This window comes from Prionailurus viverrinus, chromosome B4, assembly GCF_022837055.1.
Source record: "Prionailurus viverrinus isolate Anna chromosome B4, UM_Priviv_1.0, whole genome shotgun sequence".
Classification (NCBI taxonomy): domain Eukaryota; kingdom Metazoa; phylum Chordata; class Mammalia; order Carnivora; family Felidae; genus Prionailurus; species Prionailurus viverrinus.
The window spans coordinates 28,804,684-28,831,277 of record NC_062567.1 but is presented as its reverse complement, the minus strand read 5'-3'; the positions used below and the strand labels follow the sequence as shown (position 1 = coordinate 28,831,277).

Here is a 26,594-nt window from a genome sequence, read left to right as displayed (position 1 = left end):
AGCTCAGTGAAGGTGGACCCTAGTGGAGAATAAGAGGTTAGGTCATAGCCAGGGGCCAGATCTTGTGAGGTCTTATTGTGCAAAGGAGTTTGGCCTTTATTCTTAAAGTACATTGAAAAGCTGTTGGAATTTTTGTCAAGATGGAAGTGATTTGCAATATAACTGGAGGAGGAGATTGAATAAAAGGAGAAGAGAAGCAGAGAGACCGAGAGAAGGCTGTGGTAGATTTGAATAGAATAGTGACTGGCGTGTTAGAGACAAGTTACAAAAGATTTTTGAGGTATATTTTGGAGCTAAATGTATTGATTGAACTTGTGGCTTGCATGAGAGTGTAGTTGCTTGGATCAGCAGTGACTCCTGGGTTTTGGGCTTCAGCTGGAGGCTGGTGATGCCATGTATTGAGATGAGAAGGTGGTGAGGGAAACATATGGATAAAGTTGGATTGGACATGTTAAGTAAGACCTGTTAGATGTTCAAGTGAAGGTGAGAACATCTGTATATCCAGATTTGGATATACAAATCTGGAATTTAGTGGAGAGGTTAAGAAGTCATTCATTCAACAAATGTTTTTCAGGCACCAGCTATGGTCCTGGCAGTGGGGATATAGTAGTGCAAAAATAGACAAAAATCGCTGTCTTCACAGGACTTCAATTCTAGTGGGGAGAGAAAGATGGGGAGTTATCAGCACTTACTGGTTGGTTTGTTTATGTTTTGAAAAGAAACTACATTCATATGATTCAGAAAATGTTTGGTGGGGTTTAGAGAAATTTTTTCCCTATTTCTTGTCTCCCATCACCCAGTTTTTTTGGAGCCAAACAGGGTTCGTGTTTTCTTACATCTTTCCAAAGATATATTTTATGAACATATAGGCAAATATATATATATCCCTCTCCCCACTTTGCCAAAATGTTAGCATACTTCACTTGCTTTGACACCTTGTATTTTTTAGAGTATTAAATAGTATTTAAAAGTTAATGAAACAGGATGAGACCACCTAAGGAAAAAATGTAGAAAGAATTTTAGAAGGCTCTGGAATACTGCAACATTTTGTAAGTTGGTCCCTGCTCTCTGAGTTTTGGACCTACAGATGTGAAGTTGTTTAAAGAGCTGTTACTTTTTGTGAGACTTTTTATAAAAGTTTGCTGTTTCTTTTGTGTTCACTTTATCTTCCTGTTCTCTTTATTGGCTGGAAAATATCTGTGATTGGGAGCAGTGTTTTCCTGTATATACTGTCAATTAAATTCAAGTAAATTAATGACAGGATCAGCCCTGGAATCTTAATATTGTGAAGACTTTTGACTGGCTATTGTTAAGTCTAGGAAAAAGAGGCAGAGATTTGGAATGTTAGGAGATTATAACAAGTTACTGATGTTTAAGATGTATGAGTGAATCCTCTCAGTAATCAGTTAATCACAATATCTGTTCAGAGCAATCTGGCTCTTTGCCTGGGTTTGAATCTTAGTAGTAATGTTTCTATTACATTGCAGATGTTAGTGTAAACCTTGTATTACTATCTTTAAGAATATGTAGAGTTGGGGCGCCTGGGTGGCTCAGTCGGTTAAGCATCTGACTTTGGCTCAGGTCATGATCTCACGGTCTGTGAGTTCGAGCCCCGCGTCAGGCTCTGTGCTGACAGCTCAGAGCCTGGACCTGCTTCAGATTCTGTGTGTGTGTGTGTGTCTCTCTCTCTCTCTGCCTCTTCCCCATTCATGCTCTGTCTCTTTCTGTCTCAAAAATAAATAAACGTTAAAAAAATTTAAAAAAGAATATGTAGAGTCATTCTGTTACTTTTTGTTTAGGAAGGCTTATTGGAGAACACTGCAGTTCTTTTGATTCTTAAAAGTTTTGAGACAATGAGTAGTGTTAAGATCATGATATTGCATCTGCTACACCTTTTGTGGTATGATTGAACTCTGTTGATTGACTTATGTGGAGTTGGGGAGATGGAATATTTTTTATTGAATGTATAACACTTTATATATTGGTTGACATTTTGATTTCCTGTTAGCTGTCTTTAGCTACTTGCTATATAAATTTTAAATTTACCTGTTTTTTTTTTCTGAGATTTTTCTTGATTTAAAAACTTAGTTCAGTTCTATTTTTGTGGTTATTTTTGCTATTCTCTTGTATTCTTTTTGCTAGAGATTAAAGTAAGCCAACTTATTTCTGCGTTGGAGAAATATAATCTTTGATGGAAAATATTTAATGGTCCTTTTTGAAGTATTAGACACTAATTACTAGGTATAAGACTACCATGTGAAATATATGTAGTGAGTGTGTTAAGCTAACTTAAATTCTGTAAATGTGTAGGTGTTAATGTCCTATTTCAAGGTTTTAGTTATCTAAATGATTTTCATTTATATACTTTATGAATGATGTGACTAATTGTTATTTAATCATGGGATTATAACCTGATTGTGTCTGTGTCAGAGTTTTTTGATTATTGAGGTTGACAGTTATCATTGTTTCTCTTACCAGCTGTAAGTTTCTTGAAGGCAACATCTCTGGCATCTGTAAATACATAATAAGTATCTATTAATACCTTAAGTCTTGTTTCAATGTAGGTTGCTTTTCTAATAATGAAATGTTGGATTTATGCTGTGTAAATACTTCTTGAATTTCTCAACTTTGTTTTAATTCAGTTGAAGGAGAACATGCATAGAATACTTAAAAATTTTTTTTTGTTAAATTTTGAAACATATACCCTTCGCCCAGGTGCCCTTTATCCAGCTTTCCCTAATGTTAATAACTTATGCAACTAGAGCACAGTGATTAAAGCCAGGAAATCAACATTGGTACAATACTACTAACTACAGACCCTGTTTGAATTTCACTAGTTTTTCCAATAGTATCCTTTTTCTGTTTCATAATTCAATTCAGAATCATACATTGCATTTAGTTGTTGTGTTTCCCTAGTCTCATATGATATGATCTTTTCTCAACTTTCATGACTTTTCACACTTGTGATGAGTGTGGCCATTTATCTTGTAGAATTGTCTCTCAGTTTGCGTTTGTCTGATATTTCCTTGATTTATTGAAGTTATGCGTGTTTGGCAAAGATACTATAGAAGTAATGTTGAGTCCTGCACATCACAGAGTACAGGATGTCAGTATATCCTATTTGAGATGATGTTAATTCTTATATGGTTGAAGTCGTGTCTGTCATATTTCTCTCCTTGTAGAGTCACTATTTTTCCTTTTGTAATTATAAGATATCTTTGGGAGATTCTTTGAAAATGTGCAGATATCCCCGTTCTTCTCAAACTTTTGCTCAGTGATTTCAGTATTCTTGGTAGATCTTTCCTGAAGCAATTATCATAGTGGTGTTTGCCTGATGGTGATTTTATATTTCTCATTTCCTTCTATATTTCTTTGTTTGCCTTCTGTATTTATTTTTAAATTTTTGTTTTCAAAAATTTAAAATTTATTTTAAAATTTTGTTTTCCCTTCTACATTTATTTTTAAATTTTTGTTTCCAGCTTGATCCCCCCTCCTTTTTTTTTTTTTTTTTTAATTTTAGAGAGTGGGAGAGAGTGCCCAAGTAGGGAGAGGGGTAGAGGGACACAGAGAGAGAACCTTAAACAGGTTCCATGCTCAGCATGGAGCCCGACATGGGGCTCAATCCTATGACCCTGGGATCATGACCTGAACCGAAATCAGAAGAGTTAGATGCTCAACCAACTGAGCCACCTATGTGTCCCCCTTCTACATTTATTAATTGGAATTCTTCTGTAAAGAAGAACTGCCCCTTCTCTTTATTTAGTAATTTGTTTATATCTGTACTAAGTCATAGATACTTATTTTATTCTGTGGTTTATAATCTAATGCTGTCATTAGTTTGTTGCTCAGATTGTTCCAGCTGTGGCCTTCAGGTTGGCTCTTTGTCTTTTTGACATACTTCCATTGTCTTTTTTTTAAGGAAGCACTACTTTTCTGGCACCAAAAATTTTCCAGGTTCATCTTATATTTCTCTGCTGCAGCCCTAGAATCAATCACTTCTCCAAGGAGCTCTGGTTCCTTCTACTGGAGAATGATACTTAGAAACCAAGATCTGGATGCTATGTGTGCTTATTACTGCTGAGGTGTCATTGCTCCTAGGCCCTCCCAGCAGAGCTAGAAATATATTTATGTATACACATTAATCCATGTGTGCACAAACATCCATGTTTATTTCTGTACCTTTTTATTTGTATGTGTGCATGTATGTTGTATTAAAAACCATGAGTTCATACTGATAACTGATTCCAGGTAGACACTGTAGAGTTTATGTTAGCCATCCCCCTTTTTTATAACTATTTTCTGACATTGAGAAATAGAGCATACTTTTCTTACAGTCCTAATAATCACATAAGTAGTATGAAGTTACCAAAATAATGAATGTGACAAGAAAAAGATCCACAAATAGTCCTGAGCCTGAAGAAACATGTTAAACTATCTGTCAGAGTATTTCTTTTATTTGGTAGAAGTCTATATGAACCAAAAATAATGACACTTTGTCTTCTAAATATTAGAAGTATTCCAAGTATTAGAACTTCTAAATATTGTCTTGATTACATTTAAAATTTTTTGGAGATCACTTTGCACTGAGATTCAGATACTTTCTTTTGCATCAGAACTTTGTTGTCCATATTATCTGGATTTTAAGCATTTATAAGGACAGCATCTTTTTTAGGGGGGCACCTGGGTGGGTCAGTTGGTTAATGTCCAACTCTTGATTTTGGCTCAGGTCATGATCGTGGTTTGTGGGATCGAGCCCCACGTCATGCTGTACACTGATAGCACAGGACCTGCTTGGGATTCTCTCTCTCCCTCTCTCCACCCATCCCTTGCTCACAGCATGCTCTTTCCCTCTGGCTCTCAAAACAAATAAATGAAAAGGACAGTACCTGCTTTTGTATTTTTTTTATTGTGGTAAAACACACGTACCAAAATTTCCCATTTTAACCATTTTTAGTGTGTAGTTAGTTCGCTAACAATAATTTTACTCACAATGTCTTCACAACCATCACCACTATGTATTTCCAAAACTTTTTCATTATCCCAAATAGAAACTGCAACCATTGAGCAATAGCTTCCCATTCCCTCCCCTGCCAGCACCTGGTAACCTCTAGTCTACTTTTTGTCTTATGAATGTGCCTCTTTTGGTACCTTATGAGAGGAGGATCATACAGTATTTATTCTTTTGCATCTGGCTTATCTGACTTGACATACTGTTTGGGGTTCATCCATGTTGTAACATGTATCAGAATTTACTCCTTTTTAATGAATGAATAATACTTCTTTCATGTGTATTGCAATTACTTATCTATTCTTCTGTTAATGGGCACTTGAGTTCTGTCCACCATTTGGCTATTGCGAATAATGCTGCAGTAAATGTTATAACACGAGTATCTTTTCCATTGCCTACTATTCAGTTCCTTTGGATGTGTACCTGGAAGAGCAGTTGATGCTCTTGTATGGTAATTCTGTATTTAGGTTTTTGAGGAGCTGTTTAAATGTTTTCCATGGTGGCTGCACCATTTTACATTCCTACCAGTATTGCACAAGGATTCCAATTTCTCCACATCCTTTCCAACATTAGTTATTTTTCATTTTTGGCTTGTTTTCTTGTGATAATAGACATCATGTGAAGTGGTATCTTACTGTACTTTGGATTTACATTTCCCTAGTGACTTGTGATGTTGAACATCTTTTCATGTGCTTGTTGGGCATTTGTGTATGTTTGGAGAAACATCCAGGTTCTGTGCCCATTTAAAAATTTGTTGTTGTTAAGGTGTTCTTTTATATACTCTGGATGTTAATCTCTTATCAGACATATAAGATGTAGATATTTTTTCTCATTTTGTGGATTCTTTTCACTCTCTTGATAGTGTCCTCTGGTGCATAAAGTTAAATTTTGATGAAGACCAGTTTATGTTTTCTTTTGTTTGTGTTTTTGGCATCATATACGAGAAATCATTGCTAAATCCAGTGTCACAAAGCTTTTCCCCTGTGTGTTCTTCTATGAGTTTTTGTTTTTTTGTGTGTTTTTGTTTTTTGAGAGAGGTAGTGAGCAAGAGAGAGGCAGAAGGAGAGAGAATCTTAGGCAGGCTCCATGCTTGGTGTCTGACACAAGGCTTGTATGTGACCGTGAGGTCATGACCTGAGCCCAAATCAGGAATCTGACGCTTAACTGACTGAGCCACCCAGGCACTCCTGAGTTTTTGTTTTTGTTAAGTATGGATTTTTTAAAAATAAAATTTTTAAATGTTTTTTTATTTTTGAGAGAGAGAGAGACAGAGCATGAGTGGGGTAGGGGCAGAGAGAGAGGGAGACACAGAATCCGAAGCAGGCTCCAGGCTCTGAGCTGTCAGCACAGAGCCCGATGTGGGGCTTGAACCCACGGACCATGAGATCATGACCTGAGCCAAAGTTGGATGCTTAACTGACTGAGCCACCCAGACACCCCTACTCCTGAGTTTTTTGTTTTTATATTTTTATATTTTATTTTATATTTTAAATATTAAATATTAATTTATATTTATTATATTTATTATATATTATATCTATTATATTTTATATATTTTATATTCATCTTTTAAGTATATGTCTTTCATCTTTAAAAAAAATTTTTTTAATGCTTTTAATTATTTTTGAGGGAGAGAGAGAGAGACAGAGCATGAATGGGGGAAGGGCAGAGAGAGAGGGAGACACAGAATCTGAAGCAGGTTCCAGGCTCTGAGCTGTCAGCACAGAGCCTGACACAGGGCTTGAACTCACGGACCGGGAGACCATGACCTCAGCTGAAGTCAGATGCTTAACTGACTGAGCCACCCAGGCGCCCCTGTTTTTCTTCCATCTTGAGTTAAGTTTTGCATATAATGTAAGTAAGGACAGGGTATTTTGTACGGATTTTCTGTAGATGGCTTTATGTTGGCACTTAGAGATCTCCAAACTTTGACTAGAGCTTGGAAGTTAAATTTTAGAGGGCTAAAAAAAGCAGTTATGAAGAAGATAATTGAGGATTATGGAAATTGGCATTATGATGAAAGGAATTGTATTTTTTCCTATCTGAAACCTGTAAACATTAAAATGAACTGCTTATGAGAAAAGTAGAATGAAAGAAAGTCTTTAATTGATAGTTTGGGAATAAAGTATGAGAAAGAGTAAAGACATAAAGATCTCAGCAGTGATACAGTTTTGGTCTTCATTAGATTCAAAAGCATGGATGGAAAATTTAAATTACAGAAAAGAGTAAAAAATAATACTACCTGAACTTAGCATTGTCCAGCAAACTTGAAATGTATTTATAAATATTGCCTCGTTATACTGTTTTTATGTTATTTAAAAAGTTTTTTAATGTTTGTTTATTTTTGAGAGAGAGAGAGAGAGAAAGAGAGAGAATATGAGTGGGGGAGAGGCAGACAGCCAGGGAGATGCAGAATCCGAAGCAGGCTTCAGGCTCTGAGCTGTCAGCACAGAGCCTGATGCGGGTCTCGGACTCATGAACCGCAAGAGCATGACCTGAGCCAAAGTCAGATGCTTAATTGACTCAGCCACCCAAGTGCCCCTATACTGTTTTTATGTTGTGCGGATGGAAAAAATGAAATAGTAACTAGTCTAGGATCACATTGCCATTGACAGAATAGTTTCTTGATTGACACCCTTTAATTTTTTTTTTTTTTTTTTAGATGTTTGTTTATTTTTCCGAGAGAGGGAGAGAAACAGTGACAAAGTCTCAAGCAGGCTCTGACATGGGACTCGATCTCACGAACCATGAGATCATGACCTGAGCCAAAATCAAAACTCGGCTGCTTAACTGACTGAGCCACCCAGGCACCCCCACACCCTTTCATTTTTGAGTCTAGTATTTTCCTTCCTTCCTTTCCTTCTTTCTTTCTCATGTTTTGTTTGTTTTTTAAAGTAAACTCTACTCTCAGTGTGGGGCTCAACCCACAAGAGTCAACCCTGAGATCAAGAGTCATATGCTGTACCAACTGAGCCACCCAGGAGCCCCTCTTATGTTTTGACATCTAGCAGAAACTTCCTCCACCACTGAGGCATTTGACTTTTTAGGTGCTACTTGCCTTCTTGTAGAAGGCTTAACTATCATCCATCCACTTGCTCTGAGCCAACTGTAGTTTCTAATAATAGCCATTTTGGGTTATTCTGAGGAATTAGATAATGTATAAAATGTATACAGCATCGTTTCTGGAACATATGCAGTCAATAAAGGTTTGCTATTATTATTGTTATTAACAACCCTGTAGTTAGGTGTTACGATGGTGGTGAAGAATGGGCAAAGTACATCCTGCTTAGTGTCCCCCTATGGGAAAATTGGTGTCATTATGGTGTCATTTATTTTTACAACTTGCTATGTTGGATTGTCTTTATTCTTTTACCTTAAGGGACACTTAAGTGAAAGAATGGGATGGTAAGAGGTTGTGTTGTTCAAGCTGTGTTGGGGATTTTAAACAGGAGGTGGTGGTCAGCAAAGCTGATGTGTATCTGCCATAGCTGTATCACCTTTTCTTTCTTTTTTTGTTTTAAGTTTATTTATTTTCGAGGGGGGAGGGGCAGAGAGAGAGGAGAGAGAGAGGAGAGAGAGAGAGACTCCCAAGCAGACTCTGCGCTTATAGCCCATCTCATGAACTGTGAGATCATGACCTAAGCCTAAATTAAGAGGTGGATGCTCAACTGAGACACCCAAGCGCCCCTGTATCACTTTTTTCTTATTCTCCCATGTCTGTGTCTTCTATAGCTGTGCCAGAACTTAAGTGGGAATTAATATACAGGAGCTTGCAAGTACATTAATTTGTCTGGAAAAAAGGACCAGTTGAGAAATAGTGATAAATGAAGTTGGTAAGAATTGGAAGGTGAAGCAAGGACTCTGAATTTTAGTACAGCCAATAATAAACCAGTAGCAACTGTTCAGAATGTGATTCCCCTCCTCCATAAAAGTCATGTAACCCATAACAAACAAAAAACTCGGCTAAAGCAAATTACTATTAATCCTTGTATTTGTGAAAAAAACTTAAGTCCAATATTTTAAAATAGATATGATTTATCTTTCAAAAGAATAGGATAACAAATACTGCAAGTCTTTGGGTAGTGTAAAGACAGGGTGATTAGGGTAATCCTTTTCAATGTTTGGGTAGGAGATCAGGCCTAGGAAAAATTGTGCTCTGGATGTTGCAATTATTTGTGAAAAGGCTGGCTGGTAATGGCTTTGTCTAGTATGCATGCCAGTTTGAGCTTGCCTATCCATGAGGGAGTTAGATTCACATTCTGTAACTCATTTGAGATAGGTATATGAGAATGTTTTTGTTTTTTCTTTTAAGGCTGGTTGATGTCTTAAAGTCCTTGCCTAAATTATTAAGAAAAGAAAAAAGTGAGAAAGCAAGTAAAAAGGACATTAAACTTCATGCTGATAAGAGCGATGTGAAAACTTGAAAAAAAGTACAGTCTATACTGACTTGCGGGAGAATTTCAAGTTCATTGAGGAAAGAAGGGTCTTTAATTCTGGTCAGGTGGATTTACTTTGGAAGCACTTGCCTTCTATAACTTATTTATTATAGCATAAATATATCCCTTTTTCTTCCTGCAATCTACATTTTGCCAACAAAGATTGATGAGAGACTACTGTATTTCTCTTTATTATTTTTCCCCCACTTCCTCCTCCTTTTTTTTTTTTTTTTTTTGAACATACAGAAATGACTGTTGTAGAGTACTTAGAGCTCTGTGGATCAAATCTTACTGCAACAAAAAGCATTGTACGGCATGTCTCCAAACAATAAAGATATCTCTTCACTCTATCTAATGGCTCTCTCATTTGAATAGAGTAAGAAGAAATTGTTTAGATGAATCTTGGAGCTTATTTTTAAATGAAACAACAGTAGTGTTTTTAGTCAGTGTGTAGTAGAGGTAGCATTTCTTATGGAAATGGAAAATATTCCAAAGTTAATAATGCTCTGTATTAGGCTTTAAAGTATTTTCTTTCAATTTATATTAATTATAATTAGTTCTATTCTAATTATATTAATTCAAATATAACCTGCTGTAAGCCCGCTAAATGTCATTTAAAAAACTAATTATGGGGACGCGAGGGTGTCTCAGTCTGTTAAGCTTTTGACTTCAGCTCAGGTCATGATCTCACTGTTAGTGGGTTCGTGCCCCTCATTGGGCTCTGTGCTGAGAGTTCAGAGCCTGTAACCTGCTTTGGGTTCTGTGTCTCCATCTCTCTGCCCCTCCCCCATTCTTGCTCTGTCTCTCTCTGTCTCTCTCTCAAAAATAAACATTAAAAACTTAAAAACAAATTATGGGAACGTCTGGGTGCCTCAGTTGGTTAAGAATCTGACTCTTGATCTGAGCTCATGTGTTGATACGTTGTGAGTTCAAGCCCCACATTGGGTTCTACACTGAGCGTAAAGCTTACCAAAAAAAAATTATATGGTATATTGACTTAACTGAAATTAATTTAGGCCCCAGTATTATATCTTATTGGTAATTTTTGGAATAGTCAAATTTTTGCCTGTATTTCAATACTGAAATAAAAAGTCATCATTTGGTAGTTTTGTTTTTTACTAAAAAGAGAACCATAATATTAAGTGTTTAGCTATTTACATTATTGATGAATCCTACTTTTGGAAGTCAGCTGAAATGTGGCACACTAAAGCATTTATCAATAGTTAAGCTACAGTCACCTTCATCAAGATGTTAAACATGGTTATACATTTTACTAAAATAGTTTATACTTCAAATAAAATACTTACCCAGTTATGTACCAACCTCAGTTCTATACTTAAAATTCAATGTTTTGAGATTCTGTTAACTGCTTTACCTGCTGAAATGTAATTATCCAAATTAGTTCTTTATACGAAAAATGTCTAAGTGAAGAACAATATTGATTCAAATTAAAATCCATCTGATCTTGGCAAAGTTATATCTTTTTTTAAATTTCTGTTATTATTAGTAAATTTGTTTTTAAAACATTTTTAGGGATAGGAATTTTGTCAGGCTATGTTACCACATCATAGTTTGGGCAGTAACATGTTCTTTTGGAGCTCTCTTTCAGCCTCAGAAACCTAAAACTTACTGGAAAGTTAAGATTCTCAGGAGAAAGGAAAGGCTAGTGACAGGTCACCTTTTAGTGTTCTGAGGAGTGAGGTATGTGTAGTAAGGAGAAAAACTTAAAATTTGAGATTTTAGAACAGTTCTGTCAGAAATCTAGATAGCCTATCTATGTGATTTTCCTGATTATTTCTTTATTCTCTTTATCTTAGGTTGCCTAGCTATTCTCTTAGAACTGGTAACTGATTAAAAAATTTTTGTTTTCAGAATATTAGTAAAATATTTACCAAATTTTCTGGGAAGGATGTCAGAGTATCAAATTAAGACAGCACAGAGTTTTATTTTTTGTTAAACAGTAAAATATTTGATACATACTAAAGATTTTAAGTTAGAGTCTTTGAAGAATTTTAAGCAGAGGGTATGAAATGATAAGATTTGCATTTTATTTATTTTTTTAATTAAAAAAAAATTTTTTTTTAACGTTTATTTATATTTGAGACAGAGAGAGACAGAGCATGAATGGGGGAGGGTCAGAGAGAGAGGGAGACACAGAATCCGAAACAGGCTCCAGGCTCTGAGCTGTCAGCACAGAGCCTGATGCAGGGCTCGAACTCACAGACCGCGAGATCATGACCTGAGCCGAAGTCGGACGCTCAACCGACTGAGCCACCCAGGTGCCCCAAGATTTGCATTTTAGAAAGCTTACATTGGCCATGATATGTGACATGTACCAAGGCATCAAAAAAGGATATAGGCAGGTCACTTAGGAAACTATGGCAGTAGCCAGGTAAGAGGTGGTGGTTTGGATTAAGGTGTTAACCAGTGGGAATGGGAAGAAGCGGATGAATTCAAGAGTGGTTAGAAGATAGAGTTGGAATAACTTATTGATTGGATTGATTTGTAAAGAACAGTAAGAGAGAAATCAAGAATGACTAATAAAATTTCTGGCTTGATGAATTCAGTGAATGAGGATGTCATTTACTGAGATGTGGAATATTGCAGAAGAATGGACATCTTGAGTTTGAGGGGTCAAGTTTATGGAAGTGTAATTTACACCTAGAAAAATTTACCCTAAAAAATTCTTTGAATTTTGATAATTTTATATGGTCATGTAACTACCATCATAGTTAATATCACCCCAAAAGTTTCCTATTGCTCTTTTGTAGTCTTTACTGAGCCTTTGACATCAGTGATCTGATGTATGTCTATTTTTGCCTTTCCCAGAATGTCATGTAAAGTGAATCCTACAATAGGTAGTCTAATGAATCTCTTCTTTGGCTTAGCTAATGCTTTTGAGAATCAATCATCTGTTCTCATCCATATATCAGTAATTTGTTCCATTTTTTGCTGAATAGTATACCACAGTGTGGATGCACCACATTTTGTTTTTTCTTTCACCAGTTGATGGACGTTTGGGTTGTTCCAGTTTGGGGCAGTTATGAATTAAAGTGCTCTAAAAATTTGTGTTTGGGCTTTTTTATAAATGTCTACCTTTATTTCTAATACTCAGGAATGGGATTACTAGGTCAAATGAAAAGATACTGCCTAGTGGTTATTTCATGTTAAATTTCCACTTGCACAAATGAGAGTTTCTGTTGCTCCACATCCTCATCAGCATTTGATTCTGTCAGGTTTTTTGACCCATTCCAATAGGTGTATAGTGGTATCTTGTTAAGGTTTTAATATGCAGTTTTCTAATGACTAATGATGTTGAATTTCTTTTATGTTCTCATTTGCCATCAGTATTTCTGAACTCTTTGGGTCTTTTCGCTATTTGTTAATTAGATTGTATGTGTTCTTATTAATTGAGTTTGAGAGTTCTTTACATAGACTTCTTTGAGAGTTCTGTATACTAGTCGTGCGTGTGTGTGTGTGTGTGTGTGTGTATGTGTGTGTGTATCTGTCCTATGCCAGGTATGTCTTAAAATATTTTCTCCCAGGCTGCAGCTTTTCGTTTTCTTTTCATTCATTTTTTTTTTCTGTTGAGGTATAATTGCCGTATAACATATTAGTTTCAGGTTTACAACATAATGATTCAATATTTGTATATATTGCCAGATGATCACCACAGTATGTCTAGTTAACATCAGTTATCATACATAGTTATAAAACATTTTTTTGTTGTGATGAAAACTTTTAAGATTTACTCTCTTAACAACTTTCAGATATGTAACATGGTATTATTAACTGTGGTCTTCATGTTCTACATCATATCCCCAGGACTTGTTTATTTTAATACTGGAAGTTTATACCTTTTGACCACCTTCCCCATTTTGCTCACCCTTCACTCCCCATGTTTGGCAGCCACCAGTCTGTTCTCTGTATATGTGAGTTTGTGTTATTGTTTTGTTCCATAATATCTTAGCATTGTTTTTTCTATTTCTGTGGGAAAAAAATGCCATTGGAATTTTGATAGGGATTGCATCGACTTGGTAGATTGCATTAGATAGTATGGACATTTTAACATGGAGTGTCTTTAGCATGGAATACCTTTTCATTTGTTTTCTTTAGTTTTTCCTTCAGTGTCTTATGGTTTTTAGTGTACAGGTCTTCCACCTCTGATTAAATTTACTCCGAAATATTTTTTTTTTTTTTGGTGCAATTGTAAATGGGATTGTTTTCTTCATTTCTATTTCTGATAGTTATTAGTGTATAGAAATAAAACTTTTTTTTTTTTTTTTAATTTTAAAGAGGGCACATGAGCTGGGGAGAGAGGGACAGAGGGAGAGAGAGAATCTTAATCAGGCTCCACGCTCAGTGCAGAGCCCAGTGTGGGGCTCAATCCCACGACCCTGGTATCAAGACTCGAGCTGAAATCAAGAGTTGACTGCTCAACTGACTGAGCCACCAGGTGCCCCAATGCAACAGATTTTTATACACTGATTTTGTGTCCTACAACACTACATCGTTGATATGATTCAGGCTTTTTGTGTCCTAACTAGGAAGTCTTTACTTAATCCTTTGTTTACGTTTTAATGTAATGCACCTAAATTGCCCCCAAATTCTCCACCAGAGCTGCCAGCTTCTTTCTGTGTCCAAACATAGCACCCAATGAGAGTGAGGGTGTGGAGGGAAGGGCCCAGGCTAAATATGGCCCAGGAGCCAAATCTTTCCCTCTCCCTGTTTTTCATAAGTAAAGTTTTATTGGCGTACAAACATGCTCATTCATTTACTTGTTTTCTGTGGCTGCTTTTGTGCTGCAGTGGCAGAATTGAGTAGTTGTAACAGAGACTGAATGGTTCTCAAAGTCTACAATATTTACTTTCTACTTTTTTTACAAGAAAAGTTTGTTTGACACCTGAGATAGTCTATTAGTTCCTGCTTCTCCTTTTCTTGGGGATAACACTCCTGGAGCCCTTTATTCTTCTGTGTCTATCTGGACAGATTGTTTTTATTTTTTTATTAAAAAAATTTTTTTTAATGTTCATTTATTTTTGAGAGAGAGGGAAAGAGAGAGGGAGACACAGAATCCGAAGCAGGCTCCAGGCTCTGAGCTGTCAGCACAGAGCCTGACATGGGGCTCGAATTCATGAACCATGACCTGAGCCAAAGTGGGAGGCTTAACCAACTGAGTCACCTAGGTGCCCCTGGGCAGATTGTTTTTAAAATCTGCATAGGTGCTATTCTGAAAAATTCCTGTTCCTTTCTCCTTTGTTAGATCCCTCTCTTTCTGGGATCCCAAGTCTTTTTTTTTGTTTGTTTCATTTCCTCCTGATAGAATATATTTTTTATTTTCCTACAAAAAGAGACTGGATGGGAAGTAAATTGATATCACTCTTGATAGAGAATCCTAGGTGGTTAGTTTATTTTCCCTGAGAATTTTGAAAACATTGCTTTATATTACTTTCCAGCTTCCAGCGTTGCTATCAATAAATCTAAAGACTTTCCAACTTAGGGTTTGTTGTAACCTGTTCTTCTTTTCTGAAAACTTTTGGAATCTTTTCTTCATCCCCAGTCTTTTAATATGTCAAAGAGAGGTGCCTCTTGTTTATTTTTAAAACTAAATATTCTGGGTATTGTGTTGATCTTTTTTAGATGGAAAACTCATGTTCTTCATTCTAGGATATTTTTTTCTCTGATGATTGCCTCTCATTCTGATTTTCTTAGATACATACTGATTGCATGTTGGACCACTTAGATTAATATCTTTTTTTTCTTTTTTAAGTATTCTTATTTCTTTTATGTGCTCCCCTACCCCATGTTTATGAAACTATTAATGCTGTTGAGGAGGAGGATTTTTACCTTTTTCCTTTGGAAAATTGCAAATATATACCAAAAAAATAGTAAAATAAACCCTCAGGTACTTGTCACTCATTCTCAACAATTATTAATTCATAAGCAAGCTATTAATTTTGAAGCATATCTCAGAATTTCATTACATTCATACATATTTTGGAATATGACCCTAATAGATAAGGACTTTCATTAAAAAAATTATCATTATAAAGACTATAAAGATTAATTTTTTAAGGTCATCAGATATCCCCTCATTGTCTAAGTTTCCAGGGGTATCATAATTTAATGTAAAAGACCTCAAATCTGCACCCAAACAAAGTCATTCATACTGTGATTGATTAATGTGCTTTTTAGTCTTAGTTAAATTCCCCCTCCATATATCTCTCCCTCTCTCTTTTTCTCTTCTCTCTTACCTGTGTGCATAGTTTATTGAAGAAATCTGATTATCCAGTAGTTTCCTACAATCTGGATTTGCTGACTTGCAGGTTGAAGGTTAGTAATGCTTGAATATATAACATATATAGCATAGAAGGCATTCTGAAGACTGCCTTTATGACCAACTTCATTCTCTTAGTATAATGGTTTTGAGGTTAATCCATTTTGTAACATCTATCAATACTTCTTTTTCTTGTATTGAGGAAGAATGATCCATTTTATGTATATAATGTATTTTATCCGTTTAAGTATTGATAGATATTTGAGTTATGAATAATTATGAATTTCTGCCTTTATGAATAATGTTGCTGTGAACATATGTGTACAGGTTTTTGTGTGGCCATGTTTTCTTTTGGGTATATATGTAGGAGTGGAATTTCTGGATCATATAACTATAATTATGTAAATAATTTTTGAATTATTTAATATATTATTTTTTTAATTTTTTTTAACATTTATTTATTTTTGAGACAGAGAGAGACAGAGAATGAACGGGGGAGGGTTAGAGAGAGGGAGACACAGAATCTGAAACAGGCTCCAGGCTCTGAGCTGTCAGCACAGAGCCTGACGCGGGGCTCGAACTCACGGATCGCGAGATCATGACCTGAGCTGAAGTTGGCCGCTTAACCAACTGAGCCACCCAGGCGCCCCAAATTTACTATTGATAATACATATTAAGAAGTGGTTCTCTGAGAAAATCTAGTCTATAAGTTGTTTTCAAATGCAATGAAAAGTTTACAGATACTATAATTAATACTGATGATGTTATTTGGAAATAAAATGACACATGAATTTTTTTTGTATTTTTTGTTTTTTTATTTGGAGCCTGTGATTTGTTTTTAGGGCTCATAATACTCCTGGGCCTTAGGCATGGTACCTATGTACTGCCTAAGTGTTGCAAATCCTAACATTGCATGAGTGGAACTCAGAAGAAAGCTAAAGTGGTAATGTGACACTTGAACTTTGTGGATACTCAGTGGGACATAATCTGAGTGGGGATGGAAATGGTCCTGGCAGGCTGTCAGGCATAGGACCTTGGTGTGGTCCCTAGTAGAGCACAGGGATGAAGAAGACTCTTGTTTTTATGAGTTACCAGACAGCTTGGAAGATGTAGGAGAATAGTGCAGTGATTGTGGCCCTGTTTCTTTATTTGCTCTATAGTATTCTTGCATAAATTCTTAATGAATAAATTATCATGTAAGCAATTCAGATAAAACAAAAGAACTTAGATTTTTTTTAGTTATGTGAGCTTTCTATTGCACAAGCAGAGAATTTAGTAGACAGTTTTAGCATACTTTCAGCTATTGGTTCATTAATTTCTAGTATGTTTCACTAGGCTGGTGTTTTTTTCACCTTGACCTCTGTCTAAGTATGGATTATCACTGCACATGATCCCACTTTACCATAAATCTGTTGGCCTCAGAAGAGAAGTCAATGGTACTATGATTCATTTGAATCAAAACTTGAATGAAGCTAAAAGGCAATCTATGCAACCATTAAAATAATTTACAAGCAGTGGATAGTATGTCCCATTTTTATAAGGGGAGAAAACTGTTATGAAGGGAACATTGACAACTTTTTGATAATACAGTTGGAAAATAGGCCCTACCCTCAGGAAATACTCAGATAATTACAGTTCAGGTTGGTTAATACTCTAATAGAAATAAGCATAGAATTCTCATGTAATACGTAAGATAGGGCACCTAACCTGGTTTAAATGGGCCCAAGAAAGTTTTTTAAAGGCAGATATACTGAACCAAGGCTATATAGTATCAGTAGGAGTTAGGTGAATGGGTAGAAAGAGGGAGGAAGAAAAAGAATTTTAGGTATAGAAAACAAAATGTAAAGGCTGGTTATATGAATCAGCCTGTTGTGTTCAGTGACCTCTAAGCAGAGAGAAATTACTGGGTTGTGATGTTAAGGAAGGGAGTCCCATGAGAAGAGGAACCTGGAGAGAGGCTTTAGTCTAAGGTCAAATCATAGAATCATGTTGTCAACGAGCTTAAACTTAGTGCTATCTATAGTGGGAGACATCAAGCGGCTGTAAGTACAAGAGTAACGTCAACTTTTTGGTTTAGGTAGGTAATTTGTCTTTGAGTGTCAGTTCTGAGATTCTGACCTTGAAGGTCATGAATTTAAATTTTTTTTATGTTTATTTTTGTGAGAGCACATGCGCATGTGCGTGCGCAAGTGGGGATGGGGCAGAGAGAGAGGGAGACACAGAATCTGAAGCAGGCTCCACATCTGAGCTGTCAGCACAGACCATGAAATCATGACCTGAGCCTAAGTCAGACGCCCAACTCAACTGAGCCACCCAGGTGCCCTGAAGGTCATGAATTTTATTTATTGACCACTGTATATACTCAGAGGCTAGAATGGTACCTGGCAAGTATTTATTCACCAAAGATGCTAGTTAGGCAGTATAGTTGCATATAGCAGTTAAGAGCATGGGATCCAACACAGGTCTGAATCCTCCTGATGCCACCATTAAGTAGTGCTGTGACCTTAAGTGGGTTTCTTAGCCTTAATCACCCTGACTCACTTTTCTTATCTGGAAAATGGAGGAAAGAGTTGGACCTACCTAATCAGATGATTCGGAGAATTGAATGAGTTTATGTAAAGCACTTGGAGTAGTGCTTGGCTCATAGTAAGTACCATATAAATATTAAGTTATTATTTATTTGGTGAATGAAATTTTAATACAAACTAGAGTTGGTAAGGCTCTGATCCCAGAGCATTTATAGGGTTACACAGGAATGGATGGATTTAAGAAATATTCAGGAACACAGTCGGATAGGATGTGGTAAATAAGAGTGGCAAGGAGTTAAGGTTAATTCCCTGATGTAAAGCTAGAGATTTAGGTTCTCCCCGCCCTCCCATTTCTCCCCTACCCCTTCCCAGCACACACGCACGAGCACGCGCGCGCGCACACACACACACACACACACACACTCCCTCCCTCTCACTCTCACAGATTACTGCTTATCCATTCTGGTTAGTACCAGAAGTTTAAATAAAGCCCAGTGGTTAGTCTTTGGTATGTTGATTCAGTGTGACATATCCTCTTGAATTTTGTTTGGTTTCTTTCTGATTCCCTTTCTTTCTCTTCCTCGAAGTCTCTTGGACTCCTTGGATTCTTCTCAGAACAAGTGTAAGAAGGGCTTAGGGCCATCTCCGGTTGTGTACCTACTTTCCTCCCCTTGTCTTCTCTTCCTTTTCTTTATGCTTCTTCCCCTCCTCCCCATTGATTTCCTACTCCTACAGTGGGAGATAAGAGAAAGGGTTTCCTCCTTAGTTGGCCCTTGCCTACAGACTAGCTTGGTGTTCACAGTTCCAGTCATAATGGAAAACTTTGGGGAGTGTGTTAAAACACGTGTCAGAAAAGTATTCCCTTCAGCAATTAAATTTAACTTTAAAAGAGGTCTCTTTTAATTCTGTTTTTCTGATGTGATACTGAGAAGCGTTTGGAATCTAGTACTTGAGCCAGCTAACCTTAGGATCCTTCTGTTATAGAAACCAGCTAACTTGTAGAGTATAGCTTGTCTGTTAGGCAAAAGGAATCTTTTAGCTTGCTGCCAGGCAGGTCAGGGTCACCTGAACCAGAGGTTCCATGCTAGAGCTGTGCTTTCATTAGGAGAATGGGACTGGATACCCTGAGAGTCTAAGATGGAGCCTCAGCTCTCTGCTGCGGCCCTGCTAGTCTTTGAAATCCATACATTTTTAAAAAAATCTTTAAGTTCATGTAAATTTTGCGTTCTACTCTACAATTCATTTGTTTTGATAGAAATGTAAATTTCCTCCCCTAATCTTTTGCCTAAACTAGTGCTCTGGGAAAATAAACCCTTTTACTTTCTTGTGTCTTCTCATATTCCCCCACATACTACCTCGTTCCCCAGTTTAAGAAGCACATACGAGGATTTGGAGCCAAAACCTTTTTATTAAGTGTCTCTTGCATATTTCTCATGATGAGTTTCTCATGAGGAGTTGGCGTTTTGGCTAATACAGTCCGGCCTTTTTTTCCTTAACACATTAAGTGAGGCTTCTAAATCTTTGGAACAACATTCTTGGTCATAAACAGTTTGTAGTAAAAGCTTTCCCTTTCCCAGAGTTTGTAATGAATGTAAATACTCTATGTAATTCCTCATCTGGGTAGTCATGAAAAGATAGTAGCCAGTGTTTATTGTCTTTTTACTATGTGCTAGGTGCTCATCCCTTTTGTCTATCATGCTCTTGAATTATGCGATGCTTTGAAAACAATTGTCTGTAGAATTCATGCTAACATTACTATTGTTTTTAATTAACAGATTTCAACACTAAACTTGCACAATGTCTTTGAAACCAAGAGTAGTAGATTTTGATGAGACATGGAACAAACTTTTAACGACAATCAAAGCTGTTGTCATGTTGGAATACGTTGAAAGAGCAACATGGAACGATCGCTTCTCGTATCCTTTAGTGGCATTGATAAATATTCTTGTATTGATAGTGATATTGTATCAATAACTGTATCAGTGAACATTGATAAATGTCCTAAAATTGACAAACTTGTTGAAAAGTGAGAACAGGTTTATGCTTTTGTGACTACTTTCAAATGTATTGTTTACATTTCTAAGTTCATCACCTGTATGTGGCAGTCAGCAATCTGATAACATTTCATTTAACAAATACTTATTGAGCACTTATATATATGGCAGGTATGCTTGAGACTTTGGGAACACAGTTGTAAAACACAAACCACTTTCCCTTCACTCTACTAAGGGAAACAGACAATAAACAGGTATTAAAATAATCTAATGCCAGTGCTTCTACTAACAGGTAGTAATAAATATTGTGGAGAAAAATCAAGCAGGGTAAGGCCATGGAGAATGATTAGAGTATGGCAGCTCTTTTAGATGGGATAGTCTTGGAAGGCCTCTCTGAGGATAGTGATATTTGAACTAGACTAAAGTGAGGGAGCAAGTCATACAGATACCTGGGAGAAGAGTGTTCTAGGTAGTGAATGGCAAGTTTAATGACTTGACAGTTAGAAATATGTTTCTTAATTGGTTTGTTTACATTTATGAATTAGCAGTTTTATATGAAAATACAAATTTGTGGTTTCCCTAGAACAATCTGAACCCTGATGTCCTGCATTGCTACATGACAGCTATCTTTTTTCTTTTTTAAAATATATACATAATATATATTACTTACAAATATATATAAAATTACTATTCTACCCCAGCACTTGGGGTATAAACTCTGGCACCAAGAAAAAACTCTAAAATATTAAAATACTGCAGCTTCTTGGTATTTGGAAGGTTAAAGGGGTCTCTAGGAACCCTTGGCCACAGGTATCTGGAGCAAAGCTGTGGATGGCAGTCTCACCAACTGTACGCAGTGTCTTCCAGGGCCCAAGGCTGGGTGAGCATGGGGGCAACATACGTACTTTGGAACATATTTACTGTCAGACTCCTGAACTGCTTCAGTCTTTTACCATAGGAAACCCCACACATGTCATGTCTCAGGGTAAAGAAAAGGGATCGGGTTGAGATCTGGTTGTCTCTGGGTCCAAATGGCATGGCAGTAACCCAGGGCCCTGAAGGAGGCCTTGACGACTGGGTGGATACTGTAAAAACCAGATTCTTTCCCCAGAAAAGGAAATTGAAATGTGAAGGTATTAACCAGAATGTGTGTGGAGATTCAGAGTTCTCAAACTCTATGCTGCCCTCTCTAGCCGTCTTCTGGGTCTAAGGGGTGGCTACCCTCTCTATGTAGGCATACATTCTTTAGAAAAGCTTGGATTTTATAACAGTGATTCAACTTGTTCTCAGTGCCTAACTCAGTTTTTATATTAAGCTGAATATTGATACAAGAACAGCGAAGTTCTTTTAGACCAGTAGCAAACCATTTCTTTCATTACAGTTGTAGTCGTTAGTAAGAAACATTTGTTAGGCTACCTATGTTCTAGGCACTAAGATAAATAAAATGATGGTAATGTTCCTGGGAGCTTTCATAGTTTGCAAAGATGTTTTTATATTACTTGGTACCTCAAACAAGACTGTCAGATTGTGGGGCGGATATAATTATTGTCTTTATGTAACAGATGAGGAAATTGATATTCAGAGATTAAAGGACTTGCCCAGACTCATGCAGGTAGTAATTGAATGAGCACAGACTTGAATATGAGATTTTCAGCATCTAATTCCTATGCTTGCCAGTGTATCTAGAGGATAATTGATATAGATTCTGCCTTTGAAGAACTTATTATTGAATTAATTTTTTCGTAGAACATCATGGATTGGTTTTGGGTAGGAATCTTTTTTTTTTCTTTTTTGCGTAGGATCTTAATAAAATGGAACAAGTGTTAAAGGCCACTTGGGTGTTAATGAGATTTCATTAGATGAGTACATAGGTAGTTTTAGGGCTATTTCAACTAAAATAATGAACAGAGAAAGGAGTTGGTCTTAGAAATACCCAACTTCTCTGGAAAGTGCCCGTCCAGTCATTATTATTTCTAAGATGTTATATTGTGTGATTCATCCAGTTATTCTTGACCTGTGTGTGAATTTTCTTCTCCTCCCTTTACAGAAAGCTGCAGAAATGGTAAAGTTAAGAATGGAATTTCTTACTTTAAATTTTATTTTGGAAAATAAAGGACTGTGTTACTAATTGTTTTGAAGTAAAATTCTCACCTTTTCCCTATTATTTTTGCTTAAGAATATAAGGTGACTTCTGACCCTCAGATTTCTTAGGTATGAATTTTAGAGGCTGTAAAACTTTAATCTTTTGAAAACGGAAAGCCTCCCCCAAATTGTGTTATCACTGTGTGTGATAGTACGTGATTTAAAAAAAAATTTTTTTTAATGTTTATTTTTTTGAGAGAGAGAGAGAGAGAGAGAGAGAGAGAGAGAGAATGAGCAGGGGAGGGGCAGAGAGAGGGAGACACAGAATCTGAAGCAGTTGACCCTTGAAGAGCACAAGTTTGGACTCTGTATCCACTTATAAATTTCTTTTTTTAAATAAATACAGTATAGTATTGTAAATGTATTTTCTCTTCTTGGCAATTTTAGTAAGATTGTCTTTTCTTTAGCTTACTTTATGTAAGAATACAGTATCTAATACATATAAAATACAGTATATGTGTTAACCAACTGTTTATGTTTCGCTTGAGGCAAAGTCAACAGTGGGGTATTAGCTTAGTTTTGGGGAAATGAAAATTTATACGTGTTTTTTTTTTTTCTGAGTAGCTTGGTGGGCCTCACTCGCATGTTGTTCAAGGGTTAACTGGTACATATGTTAAAAAATTCCTAAGATGTACATGTGGGATTGAACAGATAATTATAAAGCAAACACCTGCATAATAACTGAACAGGTTAAGAACTAGAACACTGCCAGAATCCAGTTCTCCCCCCTACTTACAGGTCTGTCTCAGTTCACGATTCCACTCCTTTACCTTGGAAGTAACTACTATTCTGAGTTTTGCAACTGTTGTTTCCTTGTTGTTGTTGTTTGTTAATAGTATAACTGCTTATATATACAGCCCTAACAATTATTGGTTATTTCTGTGTTTGGAACTTTATATATATAAATGGAATCATACTGTGGTACATTTTTTTTGTGTGTCGTAATTTTTTCTTTCAACATGTATATGTATGGAATTAGTTTGTTACCAGTGACATTGTGAAATATGCATTACTAGCCCCATTTTACAGTTGAGAATGTTGTGGCTTACTGATGTGATAAGATGCTTTACTGATACTGTAGGATAGAATGCGGAGGTAAAATGCTCAAGTCCCCTTATTTTCTTTTTTAAAAAAATTTTTTAATATTCATTTTTGAGAGAGAGAGCGCACAACCAGGGAAAGGCAGAGAGAGAGGGAGACACAGAACCTGAAGCAGGCTCTAGGCTGTGAGCTGTCATCACAGAGCCTGATGTGGGGCTCAAACTCACGAACCATGAGATCATGACCTGAGCTGAAGTCGGATGCTTAACTGACTGAGCCAATCAAGCGCCCCCTCTAATATATATTCTGTCAGGCATGTTTTCCAACACAGACCAGGTTTGACTACATTGAAAAATATTGAAGTAGGTCGTCTCCATCCTTGAAGATCCTGACAAAAATTTTAGGAGAACTTCTTACTAACCTTGGCACTTAGTAGCCCATCATTCTTAGATTGTACAGATTGGAAAAGGTTTTATCTGTAGTTGTCTCTGCTTGAAGCATCAGTAACGTTTTCACTCTATTCCAAATTAAATCAGACTAATTCAGTTATTGTGATTCTGTAGTTACACTTAAAATTTTTCCATTTAACCAATAATTTTATATCCATGCTTGCTAGTAGATGATTTCATAGATACTGCATCTTTTACATGTTGTGTGTTTTTTCTTCTTCAGAAACGTCAATAAAGAAGATCTTTATCTTTTATTGCCGCTACTGTTTTGGTCATTGTACCATTTTCAATTTTCAGATCATTTTTACCTTTTTTTTTTTTAAAAAAAACTAAACCAGCACTGTTTAAAGTATGTTTCCTATTATATGTAGTATAAATAACTTAAAAGCACATCTGTACAAATCTGCAAGCTATATCTTCATAATGAGAACCCATTGTACTTCTCTTCCTTGGGCTTGGTTTTCTTTTTTTCTTTTCTTTTTTTCTTTTTTCTTTTTTTTATTTTTTTTATTTTTTAAATTTTTTTTTCAACGTTTATTTATTTTTGGGACAGAGAGAGACAGAGCATGAACGGGGGAGGGGCAGAGAGAGAGGGAGACACAGAATCGGAAACAGGCTCCAGGCTCTGAGCCATCAGCCCAGAGCCTGACGCGGGGCTCGAACTCGCAGACCGCGAGATCGTGACCTGGCTGAAGTCGGACGCTTAACCCACTGCGCCACCCAGGCGCCCCTCTTTTCTTTTTTTAAAATATAATTTATTGTCAAGTTGGCTAACAGAGTGTATACAGTGTGCTTTTGGTTTTGGGGGTAGATTCCCATGATTCATCGCTTACATGCAACACCCAGTGCTCATCCCAGCAAGTGTCCTCCTCAGTGCCCATCACCTGTTTTCCCCTCTCCCTCACTCCCTGCCCCCCCATCAACCCTCAGTTTGTTCTTTGTATTTAAGAGTCACTTATGGTTTGCCTCCTTCCCTCTCTGTAACTGTTTTTTTCACCAGGGTTTGGTTTTCTGTCTTCACTTTTTTCCCTTTTTCTTCTTTCTTTTTAAATTTTTTTTTTTATGTTTGTTTATTTTGAGACAGAGACAGAGTGAACAGGGGTTGGGCAGAGAGAGTAGGAGAGAAAATTCCCAAGCAGGCTCCATGCTAGTAGCTGGGCTCAAACCCATGAACTGTGAGATCATGACCTGAACCGAAACCAAGAGTAGGATGCATAACCAACTAAGCCACCCAGGTGTTCTGTCATTTCATTTTTTTTTTAAAGATTTTATTTTTAAGTAATCTCTATACCCAACATAGGGCTTGAACTCACAACCCCAAGATCAAGAGTTGCATGGTCCACCGAATGAGCTAGCCAGGTGCCCCTCTTTTTCTTGTCTCTCATGAGAGTCACCTGCAGTGGCCCTCAGCAGACCAGGACACACAGGATGAGGGCCGTGGGGCGGGGGAAGCGGAGGCAAGAGCCCAGACAGAAAAAGACAAGACAGGGATAGTGATAGTTGAGGGGAAGGAGAGGCAGAGGAAAGGAAGGTGGATTTTGCAGCCCAGTGTCAAGACCCCAAAAGTAATAATACAGTGTTCCTTCTTTCTTAGAAAATGGTTGATGGTGTGTGTCTTGCTGCTTTGGATGATCTTTACTTTCATTCCCATTGTAGAACTCATTGTTTTTGACCCACGGCACAACAGAATTAATAGTGTTAAAATTCAAAATTAAACCCAAGCGTAGGAAGCACCTTTTAATAGAGAAAATGAACTAAAATAGTTTTGCTGCTGGTCAGCACTGTCTTTTGGTTGTAGCAGGGTTCAGAACTTTTCCTCTGGAACAGTTGTGTGCTTTTTTAAAAAAAAAAATTAATGTTTATTTATTTGAGAGAGAGTATGCGCACGCATATGCACACATTTGAACTGGGGAGGGGCTGAGAGAGAGGGAGAGAGAATCCCAGGCAGGCTGCATGGTCAGTGCAGAGACCTTCCCAGGGCTTGATCTTACCTGTGAAATCACGACCTGAGGCAGTATCAAGAGTCAGAAGCCGACTGACTCTTGATTTGGGCTCAGGTTGGAATCTTGCAGTTGGTGGGTTCAAGCCCCAAGTCCGGCTCTCACTGACAGCATGGAGCCTGCTTGGGATTCTCTGTCTCCCTGTCTATCTCTGCCCTTCCCCACTCTTGTTTCTCTCTCTCTCTCTCTCTCTCTCTCTCAATCTTTCTCTCAAAGATTAAAAAAAAAAAAAAAAAAGGAGTCAGATACTTAACTGACCGAGTCACCCAGGCACCCCTACAGTTTTGTTTTTTGACTGTGTGAATTTATAACTGGAAAATTCATAATAGAGGGATTTTTATATCCTGAGTTACTAAAGAGTAACTTGAGGAAAAGAACTTTGGAAATGACAATGTTTAAATCTGACCTCCAGTTATTTCCCATTTTTTTGTCTTTTAAAAGTGCCTTGTCTATAACGAAATCACAATTGAATGGTAGAGAGTTGGGTGCTCTTCCTAAGGCCTAAACATTTTCAGGGTGGTTAGACATTTCAGTAGGTTAGAGAAAAATAACATTTAGGAATATATTTTAGACAGTTAAGTGACATGATACAGTGGTTAACTGAGACCCCAAACTATGATGAGATAACCAATTAAAAGATTTATCAAGGTGGACGCCATTAAAAAGAAATACAAGAGTAGGGATTACCTGGGTGGCTCAGTCAGTTAAGCATCCAACTT

General features: G+C 36.9%; 1 protein-coding gene across 7 annotated transcripts in view; it reads left to right on the top strand.

The window, feature by feature from the left end:
* The window catches only part of CUL2 (cullin 2), a 156,937-nt gene that overhangs the window by 56,824 nt on the left and 73,519 nt on the right, over nucleotides 1-26,594 (top strand). For 6 of the 7 annotated variants that reach the window (XM_047866153.1, XM_047866154.1, XM_047866150.1 and 3 more), the window contains one exon: nucleotides 20,025-20,165. In XM_047866153.1, the coding sequence (XP_047722109.1) occupies nucleotides 20,047-20,165 (119 nt within the window). In that variant the 5' untranslated portion in view covers nucleotides 20,025-20,046. Of the gene's footprint in view, nucleotides 1-15,710; nucleotides 15,778-20,024; nucleotides 20,166-26,594 lie in introns of all 7 variants that reach the window. The other variant, XM_047866152.1, reaches the window with a different exon arrangement.